The sequence below is a fragment of the Hemicordylus capensis genome, chromosome 6 (assembly GCF_027244095.1).
Source record: "Hemicordylus capensis ecotype Gifberg chromosome 6, rHemCap1.1.pri, whole genome shotgun sequence".
Lineage (NCBI taxonomy): Eukaryota > Metazoa > Chordata > Lepidosauria > Squamata > Cordylidae > Hemicordylus > Hemicordylus capensis.
This window is the reverse complement of record NC_069662.1, coordinates 3547770-3567833: the sequence shown is the minus strand read 5'-3', so window position 1 is coordinate 3567833 and position 20064 is coordinate 3547770. Positions and strand designations below refer to the sequence as shown.

Genomic DNA, 20064 nt, shown 5'->3' with positions numbered 1-20064 from the left:
AACAGGATGCTGGACTAGATGGGCCTCCTTGGGCCTGATCCAGCAGGGCTGTTCTTATGTTCTTAACGCGCCCTGGCTGAGCTTGAGCCAGTCACTCTTTCTCAGCCCAGCCTACCCCACAGGGTTGTTGTGCAGATGGAAGGGGGGAGCCGTGTATGTCACCCTAAATTGTAGGCCCCCCCTCCCCACGAGAACGACAGTTCCCAGAGCTCTTTGAAAGGCTGACGCAGTCAACTCATATCAGTTTAAACCTGCCCGGAGGGCTAGATAAGGCCTGAGACCCTTTTAAAGCAGCACAACATGAAATGCACGTTTTAGGCGTCTCAGACACGGAAGTGGTAGAGCACCTGAGTGGCAGGCAGGAGGTCCCAGTCCCAGTAAGCATCTCCAGGGCGCTTCCCAGACGACAGGCTGCTCAGCCGTAAAATGCTTCGGCTTGGCTAGATCATTTTGAAAAGGTAATTTGCTCGCGCAACCCTCCTACCACGGGAAAATGCAGCTGTTTATTTGCGACGCACATGCAACGTTGTAGGACTAAAACGCGAGGATAAAACCCGAAAGGAGGCACCGGAAATGTGGACGGCACCTAGTTGCTGACAGCGCAGGGTCTGTGTTGCCGAAACAGAGGCAGGACAGACGTGCACTTAGCAGACACGTCGTGGCACTGTGATCCAGAAAGCGCCCAGCTAGGGCCGGGAAAGATCTCACTCTGAAATCCTGGAGAGCTGCTGCGAGTCAGAGCAGGCAATACTGAGCTAGATGGACCAAGAGTCGGACTCAGTAGGCAGCAGCTTCATATGTTTCCATGAATGTGTCATGTGCTCAGAGGTGCCCCTAGATAATTTTGGAGCCTGGACTTAAAGACATTTGGACACACACACACACACACACACACACACACACACGGCAAATTAAGCATCATCATGCTCTGCCAGGTGACCACACCACCCGGGACAGACTAAAGAGGATTTGGGGGGCCCCGGGGGCAGTGGTGGAGGCCCTGGACTTTGGCCCCGAAGTCCAGGGGTAAGAGCACCTCTGCATGTGCTGGACAGAAGGAATATAGAGGGGAAAGCAGCCAAGGGAGCTTTTACATCCATATTGTCGACCAACTTAAACTGATGGATGCTTCCTGTATGCAGATGTCTCTGACTGGGTTCATCCGCATCTCACTGATGAAAATATGGGAGACCTTGCAGTACCCCCCTGTTCTCACCTTGCAAGCCCCACCCAACAATTCTACATTGCCAAAAGCTTGCCTTCCTGATGTCGTTGGACTACAACTCTCATCATCCCTTGCCACAATGGATGGCTGCCATCGTGGCAGAGGATGATGGGAGTTGTAGTCCAACAACCTTGGGAATCCCCTGTTCTAGAGACTTTTGGTGTTCAGGGCAAAAGGGATTAGAACTGCCAACTTTTTCTCTGCCTTGCTCCTCTGCCTTTAACTGCAGCCTAACAGGCAGAAATGATGCAAGTGAAGCTTTTCCTCTCTCACTGCCAGGGGAGGTTTCAGCCGATTAATTTCCCCGTGGCCAGCTCCTAAGAGCACAGGTGCAGGGCTCTTAGAAAAAGCTGGCAACCCTAATAAAGGCTGTCATCGCAGCATCTGCACTGACTGACGCTGTTCTCTTTCTCTCTCCCCAGATGGCAGAGAACGTGCTCACCATCGCTTATGACAGCGGGGTCAACCTCTTTGACACGGCCGAGGTCTACGCTTCTGGCAAGTATGTCCAGCAGTTCCATCCTCGACTCCCTTCTGAGAAATGGGTACAAAACCCCAAGTGGCAGCAGAACGTGGCTTCCACCTTTCTGGCCAGGTTGCTGTGCCTTTAATAGTTCCTTGACAAAGAGAAATTCAACAGGTGAAGAAGGGGAGGAGCCATAGCTCAGTGGGAGGAGCAAGATGGGTCTGAATCTACCCTGTGCCTCTGCAGGAGGAATCTTGACCCCCAGCTTTTGGGGTCCAGCCAGTCTGGAAGGCATGCTCTTTCCCCCTTCCTTCCTAATCCCAGATATCTATGGGGGACACTAATGATTGCTCAGTACTGAAGAAAAATAGCTCTGCACATGCCCAGAGGCCCTCCTAGACTCTTTGTCCTCTATAACAGATCTGAGCCCTAGCTTAAATTCAGCCCGAAACCCCGGGCTCCCTTCCTGACCCCGCAAATCATCCTCGTCCTCCCTTTTGTCCCAGCCCAGTTCCCACTGCTCCTGCTGCCCTGTGCTACTTCTGCCCGCCAGGCACTTTCTGCACAAAGACCAGGCTTGGGGCTTTTCGGAATCTGGTAATTAAAACCCCATTACACGATTCTGTCAGGCCGGATTTGGGGGCTAGCTGGCTCGGGAGGGAGGCAGGCAGGCAGGCAGGCAGCACGGAGAGCTAGATGCAATCTGTCACAGGGTGACATAAGGTGATCTGCTGGGGAGGCTTTGAAGGGGGGAAACTGATGGAGCTGAACGAGAGGCAGGCGAGGGACTGGCTCCTCCTCGCACCAGAAGACGCTGGTGGGCTGGCTGGCAGGCAGGCAGGCAGGCATCTGTGCTGAATAAGGGATTCCCTTAGACCAGGAATGTGGGGTGCAACTGCACACTGTGACCGAGACCCCCATCCCTGAGTCCCCACAGATGCGCCGGAGAGCTCTGTAACATGCTGTGGCTGGGGTGGGAAGGGTTAGGCGCCGAGAACGCCGCCTTATGCTGAGTCAGGCCCTGGGTCCACCTAGGTCTGGATGGTCGACCCTGACTGGCAGCAGCCCTCCAAGGCTGCAGGCAGGAGTCTCTCCCAGCCCTACCTGGAGATGCAGCCAGGGAGGAGATCTGGGGCCAGGTCCGTCTGGGGGAAGGGGGAGGGCTGCCATTTCAGCCCCAAGGACAAGAAGCCATTTGCTAGCCTGGGGTACCCCTTGAGAGCTGTCGGTGGGGTTGTTGTCTGAGAGGAGAGCTGGTCTGGTGGGAGCAAGCATGCCTTGTCCCCTTAGCTAAGCAGGGTCTGCCCTGGTTGCATATGAAAGGGAGACTAGAAGTGTAAGATATTCCCCCTCAGGGGGTGAAGCTGTTCTGGGAAGAGCATCTAGGTTCCCAGTTCCCTCCCTGGCAGCATCTGACTCCAAGAGAGGGCTGAGAGAGATTCCTGCCTGCAACCTTGGAGAAGCCGCTGCCAGTCTGGGTAGACAATCCTGAGCTAGATGGACCAAGGCTCTGACTCAGTATACGGCAGCTTCCTATGTTCCTTATCCCATCTGGTAGCAGCAGGAGAGGGGGCATCCCGGAGGCGGCCCTCCGTTGAAAGTCCCGCCTTGTCCCTTCTCCTCAGCCCCACTGGTTGACTGGAGGGGAAGCTCACAGCCGGGCTCTGGGTCATCACTGGCAAATCCCTCAGAGCGGCATACTTTTTAATGGCGCTTCCCTCTTCGCTTCTCTCTCTTGTTTGTCTGTTCGTTCTCCAGAGCAGAAAAAACGCTGGGGAATATCCTGAAGAGCAAAGGATGGAGGTAAATGCTCCCTGCCTCTTAAGTGCAGGCATCATCAGCACCTCTTCCTCCAGACCTGCCCCCACCTTGCCCCCCCCGCCCCCCAGCGGTGCCCCACTTCACCTCTCTCTCTCTCTCTCTCTGTGCCCTCTCAGGCGTTCAAGCTACGTTGTCACCACCAAGATCTACTGGGGAGGCCAGTAAGTCAGCGGGGTGCCCTGAGCACGGATGGGGAGGCCAGGCGGCCGCTGGGCTACCAACTGGCAGAGCGGAAGGGGAGAGGGTTGCAGGGACTGTGCGCTTGTGCGTGTTGGGGTGTGTGTGCGCGCATGTGCATGAGTGCATGTGCGCACGTGTTCACGGCGAATTTCTGGACAGGGAGGCACAGAACCCAGCCCTCATGCGAGTGGTACAGTTAGGTGGTGGTGGTGGGTGAATGGCCCTCTGCACATGAACAGGGGCACTCTGGCCTTCCATTATGACACCCTACACATTCCAGGGCTGAGGTTGGAAATAGATTCCAAAGCTGAGGTCCCGCCCAAATGAACTTCCCCCAACGCCTGCAGCAGCACCCACACGCAATGCATGCCCGGAGTTTGCTTGACTGGTGCTAATTCAGGACAGGGCCAAGGAAGTCTTTGGACGGGGTTGGACCATGGGGAGGGGGCGGGGGGGTTGCTTGTGGGATGTCTCTGCAGGGTGGTGCAGTGTGAGGGGACTGAGCTTGTAATTTCTCCCCCGCCCTCCGCCCGGATGTCTTCAAAGAGCTGAGACAGAGAGAGGATTGTCCCGGAAACACATCATCGAAGGTAAGCTGGGGAGGGCAGGGGCTGCAGATCTGGGGGAGGGATTGCAAAATAGACCAGTAGTTTGGAAGCTCGGGGGCGGGCAGAGGCATAAGGAAGGCAGCTGCATTAGTGGTTCAGGGGTAACATTCCTGCCTGCCATGCAGGATGCCTGCATTTGATCCCAGCAGGGGCATCCTTGGGTGGGTGGGAGTCCGGTCCCCGCAGGCCTTGGGGAGCCTCCAGTCAGAGGTGCACCTGGGCAATTCTGGAGCCTGGACCTAAAGGCCTTTGGAGCCCCACCCACCCAGCCCCACCACCACTGCAAACTGAGCATCATCCTGCTCGGAGGGCAACCTCACCACCTGGGACAGACGGAAGAGGATTGGGGGGGGGGCAGGGGCTGTGGAGGCCCTGGACCTCCGCCCCGAAGTCCAGGGGTAAGAACGCCTCTGCCCCCAATTCTGCTTGCTGTTGTGCCATGGGCAGCGGCATGCATCCCACCCTTGACATGCCAGGCGGCCAAGCGTGCTGGCCTGATTCGTGCCCCCGATCCCTCCCTCCCTCCCTCCCGCCAGCCGGGCTCTGTCCTCGGAGTTGGTGCATGCAGTGGGGGGGCGAGAGGAGCTGCCGAGCAGACAGCAGCTTCCAGCCATGAGGCAGGGCAGGGAACTCAGGAACAGGGACTGGAGGAGGAGAAACGCCAGTTGGGGTGGTGGGGAAACGTGGCGGTGGGGTCAGCAGCAGCACAGCAGGAAGGCGGGCGGCACTAGCGGCTTCCAGTTCCCCCTGCTGCTGTGGGCGCGTTTTCTCCGCCCCACACACACCCCCTGCCCACACCTGCCAAAGACAGGTTTCTCCACTGTGCTTCTCCCCCACCCGCTGCCTTTGCTGGGGCTGGCTCTGGGCCCCACACACAGGGGTAGAGCATCTGCCCCTGGCATGCCGAAGGTCCCGGGTTCTGTCCCCGGCAGCAGCCACCTCCAGGCAGAGCTGGGAAAGACTCCCGTCGGGACTTTGGAGAGCTGCTGCCAGTCAGTGTAGGCAATACTGCCCTCGATGGACCAAGGGTCTGACTCCAGTTGGCGGGGGCGGGGGGGGGGAGTGGATCTCATGCCCCGTGCTTTCCTCCCCGCTCTCCTTGCAGGGCTCAAGGGGTCGTTGCAGAGGCTTCAGCTGGAGTACGTGGACATTGTCTTTGCCAACCGGATGGATGCAAACAGCCCGATGGAAGGTCAGTGGGATTCTGCCGCCAGCACTTCAGCTTCCAGGGCTCCGGGGAAAGCCACAGCAGCCGCCCCAGCCTCCCGCCGGCAGCTTGACAGAAGCCCGCCCTTCCCTGCGCCTGTATTTTTAGCAAGCATCCCTTGAGCTTCAGCTTGCTGCCCTGCGAGGTCTCTGAGCACCCCCTCCCATAACTCAGGGGCTCTCCCCACACACACACACTCCCCTTTGTGGAGAAGGCCAAAAGCAGCCCTCTCTCACAATCACTCTCGCCGACATCAATGCCTTTCTTTGTTGCATCCATTCATTTTGTTATAGCACTGCTGGCCCTCACAACAACCCTGCAAGGAAGGCCACTGCCTTCCCCTTGCCTTTCCCCCCAGCTGTAATTCTATGACCTCCCCAAGACTAGAGAGTCTGTGGCAGACTGCCTGACACACACCCAAAGACCAGGCAGCAGGCTTGCCGCGGGGCTCTCTCCCCGACTCTGACCTTGTCTCATCGGTTCTCTCCTTCCCCCCCTGCAGAATGTGACCCGAACTTCCGATTGCTCTTGCTGGAAGGTACTGCAGATTGCCACCCCCACCCCCCCGCTGAAAAAACCCTCCTTTTTGCTGTCCTCCCAGATCCTATGCCTGCAAGAACTGAGCCCCATACCTCTCAAGCTATGAACCATGGGGCAAACCATAAGGAACAAACCCACACATAGAGGGGGCAGCAATACTGTGTTTATCTGAATCCAAGGCTTGGCTTTCCCCAACTTCTTTGATGTTAGAAACTGGTGGGGGTGGGGGGGGTCGTCTTAAATTCAGAGTCCTCTTCTATTAGGGTAAATATGGTAGCACAGTATTCATTGACGAATCCCTTATCTCATGGGATTTAATTTACTGTTAAATTTATATACCGCCTTTCATTAAAAACAATCCCAAGGCAGTTTACAAAAATTTAAAAAACATAATAAAAATGACAGTTAAAAATATTAAGCTAAAAATATGGCAAGTCTAATTTAAAATATATAAAATACAGACATAAAAACTGTACACGGGTTCTCAAAGGTAGCCTGGCCACCCCCAGATGTTGTTGGACTACAACTCCCAACATCCACATTAATTGGTTGTGGCAGGGGGTGATGGGGTTTGTAGTCCAACATCTGAGGAACCCAGTTTGAGAACCCCTGCTAACTAACTGGTTAAATTTGTGGGGGGGGGGGCGGATTTTTCTGAAGCTGCAGAAACCTCCTTGCAAATAATCTTCTTTGTTTTTAGAAGTTGCACACCTGCGTTGTTTCAGAATAGTTTTTCCCTCCCGCAAAAGGGGAAAGGAGAAGGCCTGTTACGATGATGCTCACCAACTGCCTTTTAAAAAAAAAGAAGTGCTTAATCATTAAATCCACTGATTTAAAAAAATCTGATGATTGATTCATTGGGCCCCGTTCTTCAGTTGACTGGGATGCTTTTTTCGATCAGTTCCGTGAACCAATTGACTGCCTCAGTGATGCAGCCCTGGTTTGGTTTTATCTTGTACAGAAGCTACACCAGGGTTTCTCAAATGTGGGCCGCCAGATGTGGTTGGACTACAATGCCCATTGTCCCCTGCCACCGTGGCCTTTTGGTTTTATTTTGTCAATAAACTACGTCGGGGTTTCTCAGAGGTGGCTCCCCAGATGGCACAAGAAAACGCGAGTGAGAAGCAGGGCCCTTTGCAAGAGTAAAAGAGGCAGGTTTTTAAACCCGAGGCTCCCAATCGGTGGTCTTCCAGATGTGGCTGAACTAGCCCCTCCCACCATTCCCAGCTGCAGTTTATGGTGGCTGTGGGTGTTGATGGGAGTTGTAGCCCAGCAACGACTGAAGGAGTCGTTCAAGTTGGGCTCTTGAGAGGTATGCTGAGCCCAGCCCCTCCTGAATCCCAGTGCTCCTCTCTGCACCCCATAATATCTCCCCCGCTGAAACAGCCCTGTGCCCCAGACCCTCGGGAATCCTCACCCCTAGCCCAGTGCCTGCCCCCCCCTCCATTCCTGAGGGCCAAGCTGGGCGAGCAAAATGCTCTCTTGCAGCTCCATCTCTTTAATTTGGGCTTCTTTTTTTAATAGCAGGAGCAGGGCAGGAGGTGGCATGGATTGGGGCCGTGGCATGGGGGGGGGGCTGGGAGAGGAGGAGGTTTCGCCCTTTCTCCCCCAGTGCCATTTCCCTGACGGAAACCTCACTCCCCCCCCCAACAAAGCTGCTGCTGCTGCTGGTCCCAGGAAGAAAAGCCACGGAGCTGTCCTCCTACGGAAGAGAGGACAGGCCTCCTGTTCCTTTAAGAGAGGCACAGAAGTGAGAATTTCAGCAGGTGCTGCTTCTCTCCCCTCTGCATGACAAGCTGCACCTGCTGAAATCCCCGCTTCTGTGCCCCTTTTAAAGGCAGAGGAGACCTGTCTCCTCTTCCATAGAAGGGCAGCTCTATATGGGTACAAAGAGTAGCTTCCCTTCTGTAATAAGCAGCAGCTTTGGAGAGGGGGAGAGTTGGGGGGGTGGCAAGGGTGGGGGGAGAGTCAACCCCCCCTCCCCCACACCATGATGCCAATCTGGCCTCCTTCCCCCAACAGCTGCTATTTAAAAAAAAAATGAGACAGAGGGTGCACAAACGCCTTCCTCATCTGGTCTAGCTTGACCCTGACTTAACCCCGGGCAGGAAGGGGTGGGAGGAACCCTCTGCGCATACCCCAGACTTGATCCTGTAGAGACCCCACTGTAGACCCCGCAAGTGGGAGGGCTGTATAGAAAGTCAATCTATTTGGTTTGTCTTTGCATGCTCTTGGGTCCTGCTTTATACAATGGTATGTGGGTTTGTGCTTGCGAGGGTTGGTGTTGCCAACTGACCAGGATAAACCAGGCTTGCCTGCTCCTGTGCCTTTAACAGCAGCCTGGCAGGCAGAAATTAGATGAGGAGGCTTTTCACAGCATGGAGATGAGCATTATCACCTCCTAATACCAGTGGATCAAACTGCTATTAAAAGCATGGCAGCAGGGGCTGGTGATAAAGTTGGCAACCCTGGAGCGCGTGTGTGTGTGTGTGTGTGTGTGTGTGTGTGTGTGTGTGTGTGTGTTTTAGTTTGGTGTAAATGCAAATGCTCTGATATTGCAAGCATAAGTGTGTGTCTTTGTGTGTTTCCTGGTGGTGTATACACACACATGTATTGCAATTTAGGGCAGGAGGCAGAGGAAGGCAAAATGGTTTTAATTTCAGCAGCTTAGAAAATTAATTTGCGGGGGTGGGGGTGGGAATTACTTGACTGTCAATTCATTTGCTTTTAATTAAGATATGTACAAGTGGAGAAAAATAATATGCCTGGGTCAGCAGTATATTTTCTAGAAAAAGCAGTGAAGGATGTACTTTGCTCTTATTTAGGTTGCATCCTGACAACATACCGGTACAAGATTGTTGTGATCACACAACAAGATTGTTGTGATGTAAGTGGTGCAGATCTGGAGAGCAATCAGTAGAATACAATGCAGACACATACCCGTCAAAAGTGCCTTTTCCATTTACCACAGGGGTCCTCAGCCTTGGGACCCCAGATGTTGTTGCTGGACTACAACTCCCATCATCCGCTTGAAAAGCAGTATATAAATATTTGTCGTATTCCTATTCATATCCCCTGCCAGCTTTGTGGTGGTGGTGGTGGGGGGGTGATGGGAGTTCTAGTCCAACCACATCTGGGGTCCCGAGGCTGAGAGCCCCTGATTTACTGGGATTCCGTTCCCATCAATAGACTTCAGAGCTGACATCAAGGATTTCCCTTGGCTGCATCAGGCTGCCTGCCTTCATGTTGCTCCTCCTGCAATTCCTCTGCAGATAAGAGGGCTTCCGATCTTTAAATAAGAGGCGAGGGTCTGGGGAAGAAGGACTGCAAGCCTGTGACCCTCTCCCCTTTCCTTCCTCACCCGCAGAGATCGTACGAGCCATGACTTACGTGATCAACCAGGGGATGGCCATGTACTGGGGCACCTCTCGCTGGAGCGCGATGGAGATCATGGTAAAGGCTGGGTTTGCAACGGTGGGGTGCACACGGCCTGCTCCTCTGTGCGCTGACAGGGTCCCCCGTAGTGCTTGCCTGATTTTGCCTCCCCGCTCCACACTAGGAAGCGTATTCGGTGGCACGGCAATTCAACCTCATTCCTCCCGTGTGCGAGCAGGCGGAGTATCATATGTTCCAGCGGGAGAAGGTGGAAACTCAGCTTCCGGAGCTGTACCACAAGATTGGTATGTATGTATGTATGTAGACATTTATGACCCGCTCTTTGTCCAGGGAGCTCAGAGCGGTGTACATGCTTATTTTTATCCTCACAACAACCCTGTGAGGTAGGTTAGGCTGAGAGATACTGGCCCAGAGTCACCCAGTGAGTTTCATGGTTGAAGGGGGATTCGAACTGGGGTCTTCCCGATCCTAATCCTGCACTCTAACCACTACACTATGCTGGCTCTGGTATGATGGGAGCAGGGCTATGGTTGTGGGGTGGGGGGAAGAGAGGTGGGTTGCATAAAGCAGGGATTCTCACCGTTGGGTCCCCAGATGTTATTGGACTTCAGCTCCCATCATCCCCAACCAAAGGCCATTGGGGCTGGGGATGATGGGAGTTGAAGTCCAATAACATCTGGGGGCCCAACGTCAAGAATCCCTGGCATAAAGGGATGGGGTGGGATCTGTGGGGCAACTGGGGGAGCAGAATTCACCAGGGGGCAGGGGGTACGGATCTGAAAAATATTTATAGATTTTATTTATTTCCATGTGTTTCTGGCCAGCTTACCACAAAACATAATAAAATAAAATAGTAATAATAATTAATAAACTCTATTTGTTGGCCAGCCGCCCCAATACAAATTGTTCTCTGGATGGCTCGCAAAGTAAAAATATCAAAGAATAAGACAAACATATTAAAACAATAAAACGAATCTTATTTTTATCGATTGATTTATGTTTGTTAAATTTGTGACCTTTCCTGCCCTAGGCACTAAGCGGTGTACAAAAAATAGGAACACACATAATTTATTAAAAGCAATCAAGAATAACAGCGTACAGCTGAAAACAGGAAAACCCAGTAACAACAGTTCCACAGCGAGGATTTGCTACAAGCGGCCAGCAGTTAAATGCTTGTCTAAACAGGAACAGCTGGAGAAATACCTTCAGTGAGGGTGCGGTATGAGCTTCCAGTGGGAGGGAGTTCCACAGTCTAGGGGCCCTGCTGAGGAGGCCCTGTCCAATCATGTCACTGCCAATTGTACCTCCAATAAGGGTGGGACTGGGGCCAGGTACAATTTAGCAAGGTGGTGTGAATGCCCAGGGGTGTGGGTCTCAGGGGACCACCACCTGCACCCCTCTCGACACTGAGCACTCCATCAGCCGCTCTCCGATGCCACCCAGTCACACAGAGCTGCGCCAATCCCAGGAGAACAGGCGGGCCCTTTAAAGGCAGGCCGATTCTCACTGGCATCTTCACAGCCTGTGATGACATTGGGCAGCGCCAGTGTGGAACAGGTAGGCGTCACGCCACAACAGTGAAGGTGGGCAGGTGAGTGGCAGCAAAGGCAGCTGGGTAGTCAGCAGAGCTGGGGGCACCCATCCTTAAGTCTTGTCCCATGACTGCCTCCATCCTGGCTATTCAGAACCCATCTAAAAGCAGGGAAGAGGGAGCCTGTCGCATCTTCCTAGATGTGGGAAAACCAAAACCATGGTGCCCTCACGAAGAAGGCCATGCCCTGGTACCTGCCAATCAAATGCCCCAGAAGGAAGAACCAGACGAGGACTGTGTGCTCAGAGGTGCAGAAAGAGTGGGTAGCAAGACCTGGGGCAATGAGGATGGAGTCAGGATAGGTTTCTGTTTGGGCGGGAGGGATCTATCAAAATGCATGGGGCAGAGCAGATAAAGCAGAAATGGAGACATAGGCGGAACCAGGAAGGGTGGTCTGTGGCTGCAGTGCTTTTGCGAGTCTCAGGGAGTCCATTTTTCCTCATCGCCACCTGCCTTGCCTGTTTGCCCTCTTAGGGGTGGGAGCCATAACCTGGTCCCCGCTAGCGTGTGGACTCATCACGGGAAAATATGAGGAGCGGGTCCCTGAGAACTGCCGTGCTGCCATGAAGGTATGGTCCTCTTTGCTTTCGCCTGCGACCCCCCGTGACCCAAGTTCCCCCTTGCACGGCCCCAAATGACCCCTAAACACACACACACACACCCCTGGGAGAGCATCTGTATCTTCTGCCCCCAAAGGTGCCCTGAGCCTTTTATCTTCAAGGAAGACACGTCACTGCCTAGTCCTGCCTAGAAGTCACGCCCTGGAATCCTTTCCCCAAACAGGCCCCACATGCATGGTCACTTGCTTGCTGTGTTTACCTGGTGGTAAAGGAAAGGCACTTTGCACACACCTGGTGCTCTCTTCCTTGCTACAATGTTGCATATTTGTAGGAAGCTGCTGAGTCAGACCCTCGGTCCATCTAGCTCAGGACTGTCTACACTGACTGGCAGCAGCTCTCCAAGGTTCCATGCAGGAGTCTCTCCCAGCCCTACCTGGAGATGCTGCCAGGGATCGAACCTGGGACCTTCTGCAGGCAAGCAGATGCTCTTCCACGGAGCTGCAGCCCCATCCCCTAAGGGGAATATTTCACAGCACTCGCATGTGGTCACCCATCCAAATGCAAACTGGGATGGAGCCTGCTTAGCAAAGGGGACAATTCATGCTCACGGCTGCTAGACCGGCTCTCCTCCCATTGCTGGGATCTTAGAACTTAAAATGAGTTGCTGGAGCTCAAGCTGTTAATCCCTCAGAGAAATCAGACTGCTCCCTCCTCATTTGAACAAAAACCTCTTGGGACTTTTACACACAGCAGGCTTTACCGCACGTTTACTGGGAGGCTCAAAGTTGTCCCAAAAAACTGACACAGGAAGTGGGTTTTTTTTTACCCCCGGACAGAAACCGGGCTACATTCTAACATGCAGTGAAAAACCCAAACCGTGTGTGAACTGCTCCTCGAGAACTCGCAGGGACTTCGGGGTAAATCTGGCCGATATGTGAACACGCCCCCCACCTCCATTCCGGAGGGGATGCAAGTTAAAGGGCTTTAAAAGCCCCCTGTGAAAAACTTCTTGGTTGCTCTGGGGTGGAGGGGGATGTCTCTCCTTTATGTCTCCGGAAATCTCCCTCTTCTCCCCACCCCAGAACTGTGCTGTGTCCGTAGCTGACTTCTAAATACTCTCCCCCCGCCCGCCCGCCCACCACACACACACACACACACACACACACGGGCTGTTTGCTTCCCACCCCCACCCCTCAATGCCAAGGGCCTCCACCCCACATCAGCCCCCTTCTCTTTTCTCCCCCATCACCAGGGATACCAGTGGCTGAAGGAGAAGCTGCAGAGCGAGGACGGGAAGAAGCAGCAGGCCAAAGTGAAAGAGCTCCACCTGATCGCAGAGCGCCTGAGGTGCACAGTGGCGCAGCTGGCCATTGGTGAGTGGCGAGGGGGACGTGGCAGGGGGTGGTTGGGGGCGGGAGGCGGGGGGCAGCGGCGGCTGATGGCCAAAACAGGCCAGCGCGCCCCAGAAGCAATTGCAGCCTTGGGGGCGGGTTGTATAAACGCCAGATCCCACCCAGGAGATGGACAATTTGTAAAAGGACAGTTCCCACAGTGGGTGGCGGCGGCAGTGCCTCTGACTCTAATTTGGGAGCTGCCCCCCCCCACACACACACACACTCCTGCTTTAAGATGTGTGTTCAGTAAAAACAAGGCCAGAGGCTGGGAGCGTGCGCATGAGCGAAGCCCCAGCTGGGGTGGACGGTTTTTCTTCCTACCTGGTTCTGACGGTGGGGACGGAATCTGGGCAGGGAGCGCTCGTCCTCCCCAGCTGGAGCTCACGATCAAGCTCCCAGCCTCCGACCAAAGTCCAGACCTTGGGCCAAAGGTGCGATTTGACCTCGATGGGCTTTTGCTCCTGTTCGGTTTGATGATTCAGTCAGTCTTCCCAGATCCCTGCAAATGGGCCTGTAAGCACAGCCCTGGGTGATCATCTCCTCCAAATCCGCTTTGTTCCGGGTTGCAGATTTCTGCCCCGAAACCCGTGAGACGGAGACTAGAAATAACGTTTCTTTTGTCGCATTTCTCCGTCTGCCCTCCAGCCTGGTGTCTCCGCTCGGAAGGGGTCAGCTCAGTCCTCCTGGGAGTCTCCAGCGCCGAACAACTCATCGAGAACTTGGGATCTATTCAGGTGAGGAAGGAGAGCCGTGCAGAGTCCAGCGCAGTGCGGGGGGGTGTGGGGTGAAACGTGTTGCTTCCACTCTCTGTTTACATCCTTAAGCACCAGGAGGGCAGTTTGACCAGCATCATTTTACGTAGGCAACAGTGGGCTCTCTAGCGGTTGCTGAACGACCACTCCCACCGTCCCCAGTAATAAAACAATTTATTACTCCTGTTTCAAAGCAAGGTTTTTGAGGGAAGCAGAAGTCTTGAGTTTTCTTCTAAAAAAAATAAGCCCAGAAAGCTTTTTTTTTTTTTTGGTAAATGTGCTGCAAGTCAGTAATATATCTTAATTTTTGTTGTGGAATGCATTGCATTTGACAGACCTATTTGCCAGCAAATTGGATGCTGGTTCAGTATTCTGTTATGGCCATTCTCCAGGCTTCAGGTGGGCTTAAAAAAGCAGAACCAGGTTTTTGAATGTCGAAAAGTGGCTACTGGAGGGAGCTGAGGGCCATCACTGGTTGCCAGCCAATCTAAATAGACAGAACCAGTTCCCCCTGGCTCAGTCCAGGAGAGAGAAATGTGCAATTTTAAGAAAAGAAGGGGCAAATGCACTTCTACAGCAGCTCACTGCTCCAATGATGCGCCCGCCCCCCTCCGTACGCCCCCCTCTGCCTCATACTGCATTTTGCACTAGACGAGGGATGCTCTTGCCCCAAAAGTTGGCTACCAGTGGAGTGGGCTAGTTGAGCAAGAGCAGAATCTATCTCTCTAATTCTCCTAAACGTGCCCATCACTAATCCCGTGTGTGGCAGCTCTCGTGAGAGTTTGCGAGCAGCTACCTGGGGGACAGTGACGGGGACGGGGAGACAATGGCGGTGGCAGCCGGTCAGCCGGAGGAGGCAGTGGCGGACAGGCCGGCCCAGGAGGCGGTAGCAGGCAGCTCAGCTGCCGGGAGGAGGAGGAGGCAGGCCGGCCCAGCCCAGCCAGCGGGAGCAGGAGGCAGCGGTGGGCTGGTCCAGCCGGCGGGAACAAGAGGTGGCCGCTACCGGAAGTAGGCAGGAAGAAGTGGCGGGCCGGCTTTCCGCCTGGCCCGCTAGCCAGAAATTGTGCAGTGAGGGTGAGAAGCGGGCGGGGGGGGGGGGGAGGAAGTAGGCCAGCTGGGGGAGAAGCGGGAGAGGGAGAAACCAGTTGGCCAGAAAGCTGGGCATGCCCATTGGTGGGTGGGGGGAGCAGCGGCAGTGGGCGGGCCAGCCGGAGGCACAGATGCTCTGCACCCGACCCAGCTAGTGACTTATATTCTGTGCTTTAATAAGCACACAAACAAAACTAAAGAATGAGGAGAAGCCCTATCCCCTGACAGCTAGGAATTCTGCAGAATCGCCCCTGGTTGCGGGAGGAGGCCATGGTCAACCCCCTCCTGTATTCTCCCAAGAGAAAACCAGCGGGCTCTGTGGGCGCCAGGAGCCGACACCGACTTGACGGCACACTTCAACGTTGCCTTTATCAAACGTATCACGGGAGCCATAAAGACGATCATATCTCTTTGGTTTGCTTTAACAGAAGTTGTGATTTTTGCCCCCAGGGTGCAGAACTCTGTGTCTGCTTTCAGCACTTATGCAATGCAATTGTGGGATGAAAGAATGTACGTAGCCCAGTGCAAGAGGCAGATGTTCTGGGAACTTGAGGGCTTCTTCCTTCTCTTCCAGGCGTGCCTACTAGCCCTCTCCCCTCCCTCTCTTCACAGGTTCTAACCCAGCTGACACCCCAAGTCGTCCAGGAAATTGATGCCCTCCTGGGTAACAAACCCAATACAAAAAAAGAGTCCCGGGCGTAGGGGCACATTGACGCCCGGGACTGGGCACACTCCTGTCCCGCTGGACTGCTTCTCCTTCTGCTCCTCTGTGGGGCTCCTGTCCCCCCCCACCTGCCCCCCCACATGCTCTCCCACCAGCTGCTGCCTCTTAATTTTGTGGGGTGGGCAAGGAGGAGCCGCTTTGCGCATGAACCAAATATCCGTATACTTCCACAGCGGATGAAGTCGGGGAGGGGACTGGGGCGGGGGTCTACCCTGCCCCATGGCAGCTGCTTAGATTACAATACAACTATATGGCATGAGCAACTGACCTATGGGGATGGCGGGTGAGAGGCCCCGCCTCCTGCTAGGGCCGGAACTACCGCCCGCTTTGCCTCTCTCTCCATATCAATACGCCTGGTTTGTAAAGGGGCAGGCACACTGTAACGTGGGGTCATAGGATGAAAGCACACGATTGAATAAGTGTATGATAATGATGAACCATCCTTAATTAATCTTCAGCCTTGTGCTTTACTGCTGTAGTCCCATGCTGCGTGTTGAGTTATTACACTGATTTTGATTTCTCCTGCTCATTCCTGAACATTACTTTTCTCGCTGGCTAGTTTTGTGGTGCTCTGAGGGGAGGAGCCTCCATCTTGGGCACGATCCAGAGCGCTCCTGTGCAGCCCCCCCCCCCGTTCATTTCAGTGGGGCTAGGGCCGAAGAGCTTCCTGCTGGATCGTGCCCTCGGTTAATGAGCTGGACGAGGGCCATCTTGGATGTTCTGCCTCAGGCACCAGAAGGCCACCCGCCAGGATCAAACCATGGGGCCCTTGCTCAGCCCCCATCAATTTCCATTCAGGTTGTGTGGGAGAACTTCCTGCTGGATCCTGCACTCCATTAACAAGTGGAAGGGATGGCATTTTTGGATTCCTTCAGGCACCAAAATACCTGAGGGCAGGGTTTCTCAAACTTGAGGCCCTACAGATGTTGTTGGACTTCAACTCCCATGATCCTCAGCCACAATGGGGGTTATGGGAGCGGAAGTCCAACCAACATCTGGGGACCCAACTTTGAGAAACCTTGGCTTAGGCCAAGCCTCCTCAACTCAGCCCCCCCGCCAGCTGTTTTTGAACGACAACTCCCATAATCCCCAGCCACAGTGACCAATAGCCAGGGATGATGGGAGTTGTAGGCCAACATCTGCAGAAGGGCTGAAGTTGAGCAGCCCTGCCTTAGGCCAATGTCATTCGAAGGGATGGAGTGTAACTGGACAAATCCCCACAAACGGGGGTGGGCGGGCGGTGAGCCGAGACGCCCTCGCAGTCCCTTCTTCTGGTGGGAGAGCAGCTGATGGCGGCATCGGCCCTGTTCTCCTCCCACCGCAGATTTAACCTCTTTCCTTGGATCCTTTTTACGGGTATGTTTGCTTTCTATTCCCTCCCATTCCCCGCCCCCTCCCAGTAATTTTCACCAACGCTACCTTACTCGCAGCCCCCAGACTCACCCTGCCTTGGGCCCGGGAGCAACTCTTTCTGAGCTCCCCCCAGCTTAGAGCAGGGCAGCACAACGCCAGCCCTCCTTCCGTCATTGTGGCTGGGGATGAAGGGAGTTGTTGCCCAACAACAGCTGGAGGGCCGGAGTTGTGCAGCCCCGGCTTGAAGCGAGGGGAGCTGCCTGCAACTATTATTATTAATCCTAAAAATGTTTATACGCAGCTTTCAGCAAAAAGTGGCATATTTATTTTTATTTATTTATTTTTGTACCACCTAAGCCAATGGCTATATGCCCAAATGGTATATAAATCTCGCTCCCTTCCGTGCAATTCCCGGTATCTTTGGTTTTGCAGAATACTTTGATTTTTAGCAGTGCTTTGCCTCATAGATGGGCCTTTATTCGCTCCTGGTACTTTTGGCAGGGAAGCAAAACCAGCTCTTCTTTCTTCTTTCTTCTTCTCCTCCTTCTTTCTCTTCCTCCTCCTCCTCCTCCGCAGCAGATGGCTGCAGCAGAAAACAGTGCCCTTTCCCTCACAGCGTCCCTCTGTGGTTTGCTCTCTCCATTAATTTCCCCCAGCGGAGGGAGGTAGATTCTCTCTCTTGCTCTTTTGGCTCGGGGCAACATCTGGGCTTTCCTCCATTGCATTTCCAAAACATCTCCATCCTCCTCTAGGGAAAGAGCCATCTCTTCTTAAAGCAATAATCCTGACTGTGCGCCCTCAGGGTCAAGGGTAGCCTGGGGCCAAGGGGAGAGAGGAGGGCGGCTGTCGGATCCCCAGACCCCACCCCTGGGTGCCGGGTGCCCCTTTTGCACAACTCGCTGCTTTGGATCGGCTGCGCTTCCAGGGCAGGCTGCCGCGATGGCATCTGCCTCTCGCATTGGCCGCAAATATACAATGCTGTATTTTCTCTGTTGAGAATGATTCCGCTTTGAGGTTTACTCTAGAGTAGCACTTCTGTCGCTTTCAGGGGGGGTCTCTGCAGGAGGTGATGCAGCTCTGGGGAGTGGGGGGGGGTCTGCTGGTTAGAACTGATTGAGCACAAGAAGAGCTTCAGGGCAGGCCAGGATTAGGAACACAGGCAGCTGCCGTCTGCTGAGTCCGACCCTTGGTCCATCTAGCTCAGTATTGTCTGCACTGACTGGCAGGAGTCTTTCTGAGCCCTACCTGGAGATGCCGCCAGGGACTGAGCCTGGGACCTTCTGCATGCACAGCAGATCCTCTGCCACTGAGCTGTGGCCCCATCCCTTTCCCTATCCCTCCTTTCTCGAGGAGACACCCCTATTTCCATGCTCTCAAGCCAGAGTCATGACAACCAGACCTCTTTGTAATCGGCATTGGGCTTAAATAGCCTGTATTCAGTGGCAAAGGTGTTTAGTCTCTTTCTTAGATGTTTTCCTTTGCCACAGTTATTTCTCATGATCCGTTCTTGAGTGCTGTGCAGGATGCCCGAACTGCATCTTCACCCAGAGTTAGCTGCATTCTTATTTAGTGCAGAAATTGCTATGGCAAGTGATGCCCAAGGAATGGAAGGGAACATCAGGGAAGGAAGAGAGGAGGTGTTGGCCCAGCCAAGAGGAATCCTGCCCACGTGGCTGGTGGCTGAATCTCAAAGCCAGGGATAAGATCAAAGCTACTCAAAAGCAGCTGCATTTAAGCTTCTGTATTAGCGCAAAGCACTCAACATATCAGTATTGCAGTACATATATCTGTACTGCATTTCTGCTTGAAAAAGCACAGAAATCTGGTTCAAAAACAAAAAGAACCATCAACAGCTCTTTTCCCCAATTCAGTAATTCAACTACAGCTTTTAAATAATCTGTCCAAATTGTTCTCCATCGCCCACTCTGAGCTGAGAACTTGGGCCAAATGACCCATTTAGAAACTATAAAGAAAGTACTGTATGATTGGAAAAGAACTGGATATATTTCAAATAAGAGATTCCCTACCAGCCCCATCTCAAAATGCTAACCTCTCTCCCCATTTCAAACACACATTTTTTTTTTAAAAGGACTCATATTCTTGCAAGAGGCATTTTAAAGGCAGTTTTCAGCAGGCTCCTACATTCTGTGCCCAGATCTGAATGCTCTATCTCACGATTTCCCTGCCTGTTGCTCTGCTGAGGTCCTTTCAGGTCAGCACATGGAGCGTGATGGAGACCAGCAGGACCGGCTGATCAGGCAGAGAGGGGTGCATTCCAAGGGAGAGCAGCTCCCTCTCAAGCACAAGCAAGGCACTACAGGCCTGTGCAGAAGCATCTCCTCTCTTTCTCCTTAAACAGCAAAGCAAAGCAAAAAAGCAAAACAAGCATCACCTCTGCAGAGACCATCATTGGGGGGGTGGGGCGTGGGGGAATGCTTGATATACGTAGAATCAGCACTTTGCTTTTAAGGGTTTTTTTGTTTTTGTTTTGGATGATGTTTGAAATGTTGAAATAAACAATATATGAAGCGAACAACATCTAGCCTCCTTTTTGTGGCTGCATCCTCAGTATTGGGAGAGCCAGTCAGAGGATCGTAGGAGCAACAGGCCGAACCAACCATCCATCCATCACAGCTACAGAAATGGTACTGGGCCTAGGTGGGTAGTTCTGTGTATGTATTGGCCGACCTTTCCGGCAGCTCACACACATGCACAAAGCGGCCTAGAAACAATAAAAACCGGGTTGTTGGGATTGGACAACTGAAACCCAGGTGGTAGTAAGAGTTGCCATGTCCCCTGAAATTCCGGGTTCCACCCAGATTTTAAGTATCTCACCCCGATTGCTTAGCCCACCCAGATTCTCCCAGATTTCATTTTTTAAGCTAAACTCTAGCCCTTGTAGAAGCGGAGTTATGGAGCAAAAGGTGCAGTCACTCTTCTGCTCAGAAGTTATTTTCCAGCCAATTTTCATAATATGCAAATTAGCCACCCGGATTTGGAAAGCCAGAATATGGCCACCCTAGTGTTGGTGAGCTTTATTTTTAGATTTACAGGTATAGGTGTTGCTGCACAGTTTTCAACCCAGTAGTATCACGCACAGCTGTGTAATTGTCAGAGGGACAGAGAAATGGGAATCCTCGCTGCTGGGCTTTGCTTTG

At 53.4% G+C, this 20064-nt stretch overlaps 1 protein-coding gene across 2 annotated transcripts in view; it reads left to right on the top strand.

Annotated features, from left to right (window-relative positions):
• Positions 1-16074, top strand: part of KCNAB3 (potassium voltage-gated channel subfamily A regulatory beta subunit 3) — a 28080-nt gene extending 12006 nt beyond the window's left edge. The window contains exons 4-15 of one of the 2 annotated variants that reach the window (XM_053264872.1): positions 1648-1727; positions 3450-3494; positions 3629-3673; positions 4239-4282; positions 5406-5492; positions 6010-6045; positions 9415-9500; positions 9607-9727; positions 11509-11603; positions 12847-12967; positions 13634-13722; positions 15442-16074. In XM_053264872.1, coding sequence (XP_053120847.1) covers positions 1648-1727; positions 3450-3494; positions 3629-3673; positions 4239-4282; positions 5406-5492; positions 6010-6045; positions 9415-9500; positions 9607-9727; positions 11509-11603; positions 12847-12967; positions 13634-13722; positions 15442-15531 — 939 coding nt within the window. In that variant the 3' untranslated portion in view covers positions 15532-16074. The remainder of the gene's footprint in view (positions 1-1647; positions 1728-3449; positions 3495-3628; positions 3674-4238; positions 4283-5405; positions 5493-6009; positions 6046-9414; positions 9501-9606; positions 9728-11508; positions 11604-12846; positions 12968-13633; positions 13723-15441) is intronic. The other variant, XM_053264873.1, reaches the window with a different exon arrangement.
• Positions 16075-20064: the final 3990 nt, after the last annotated feature.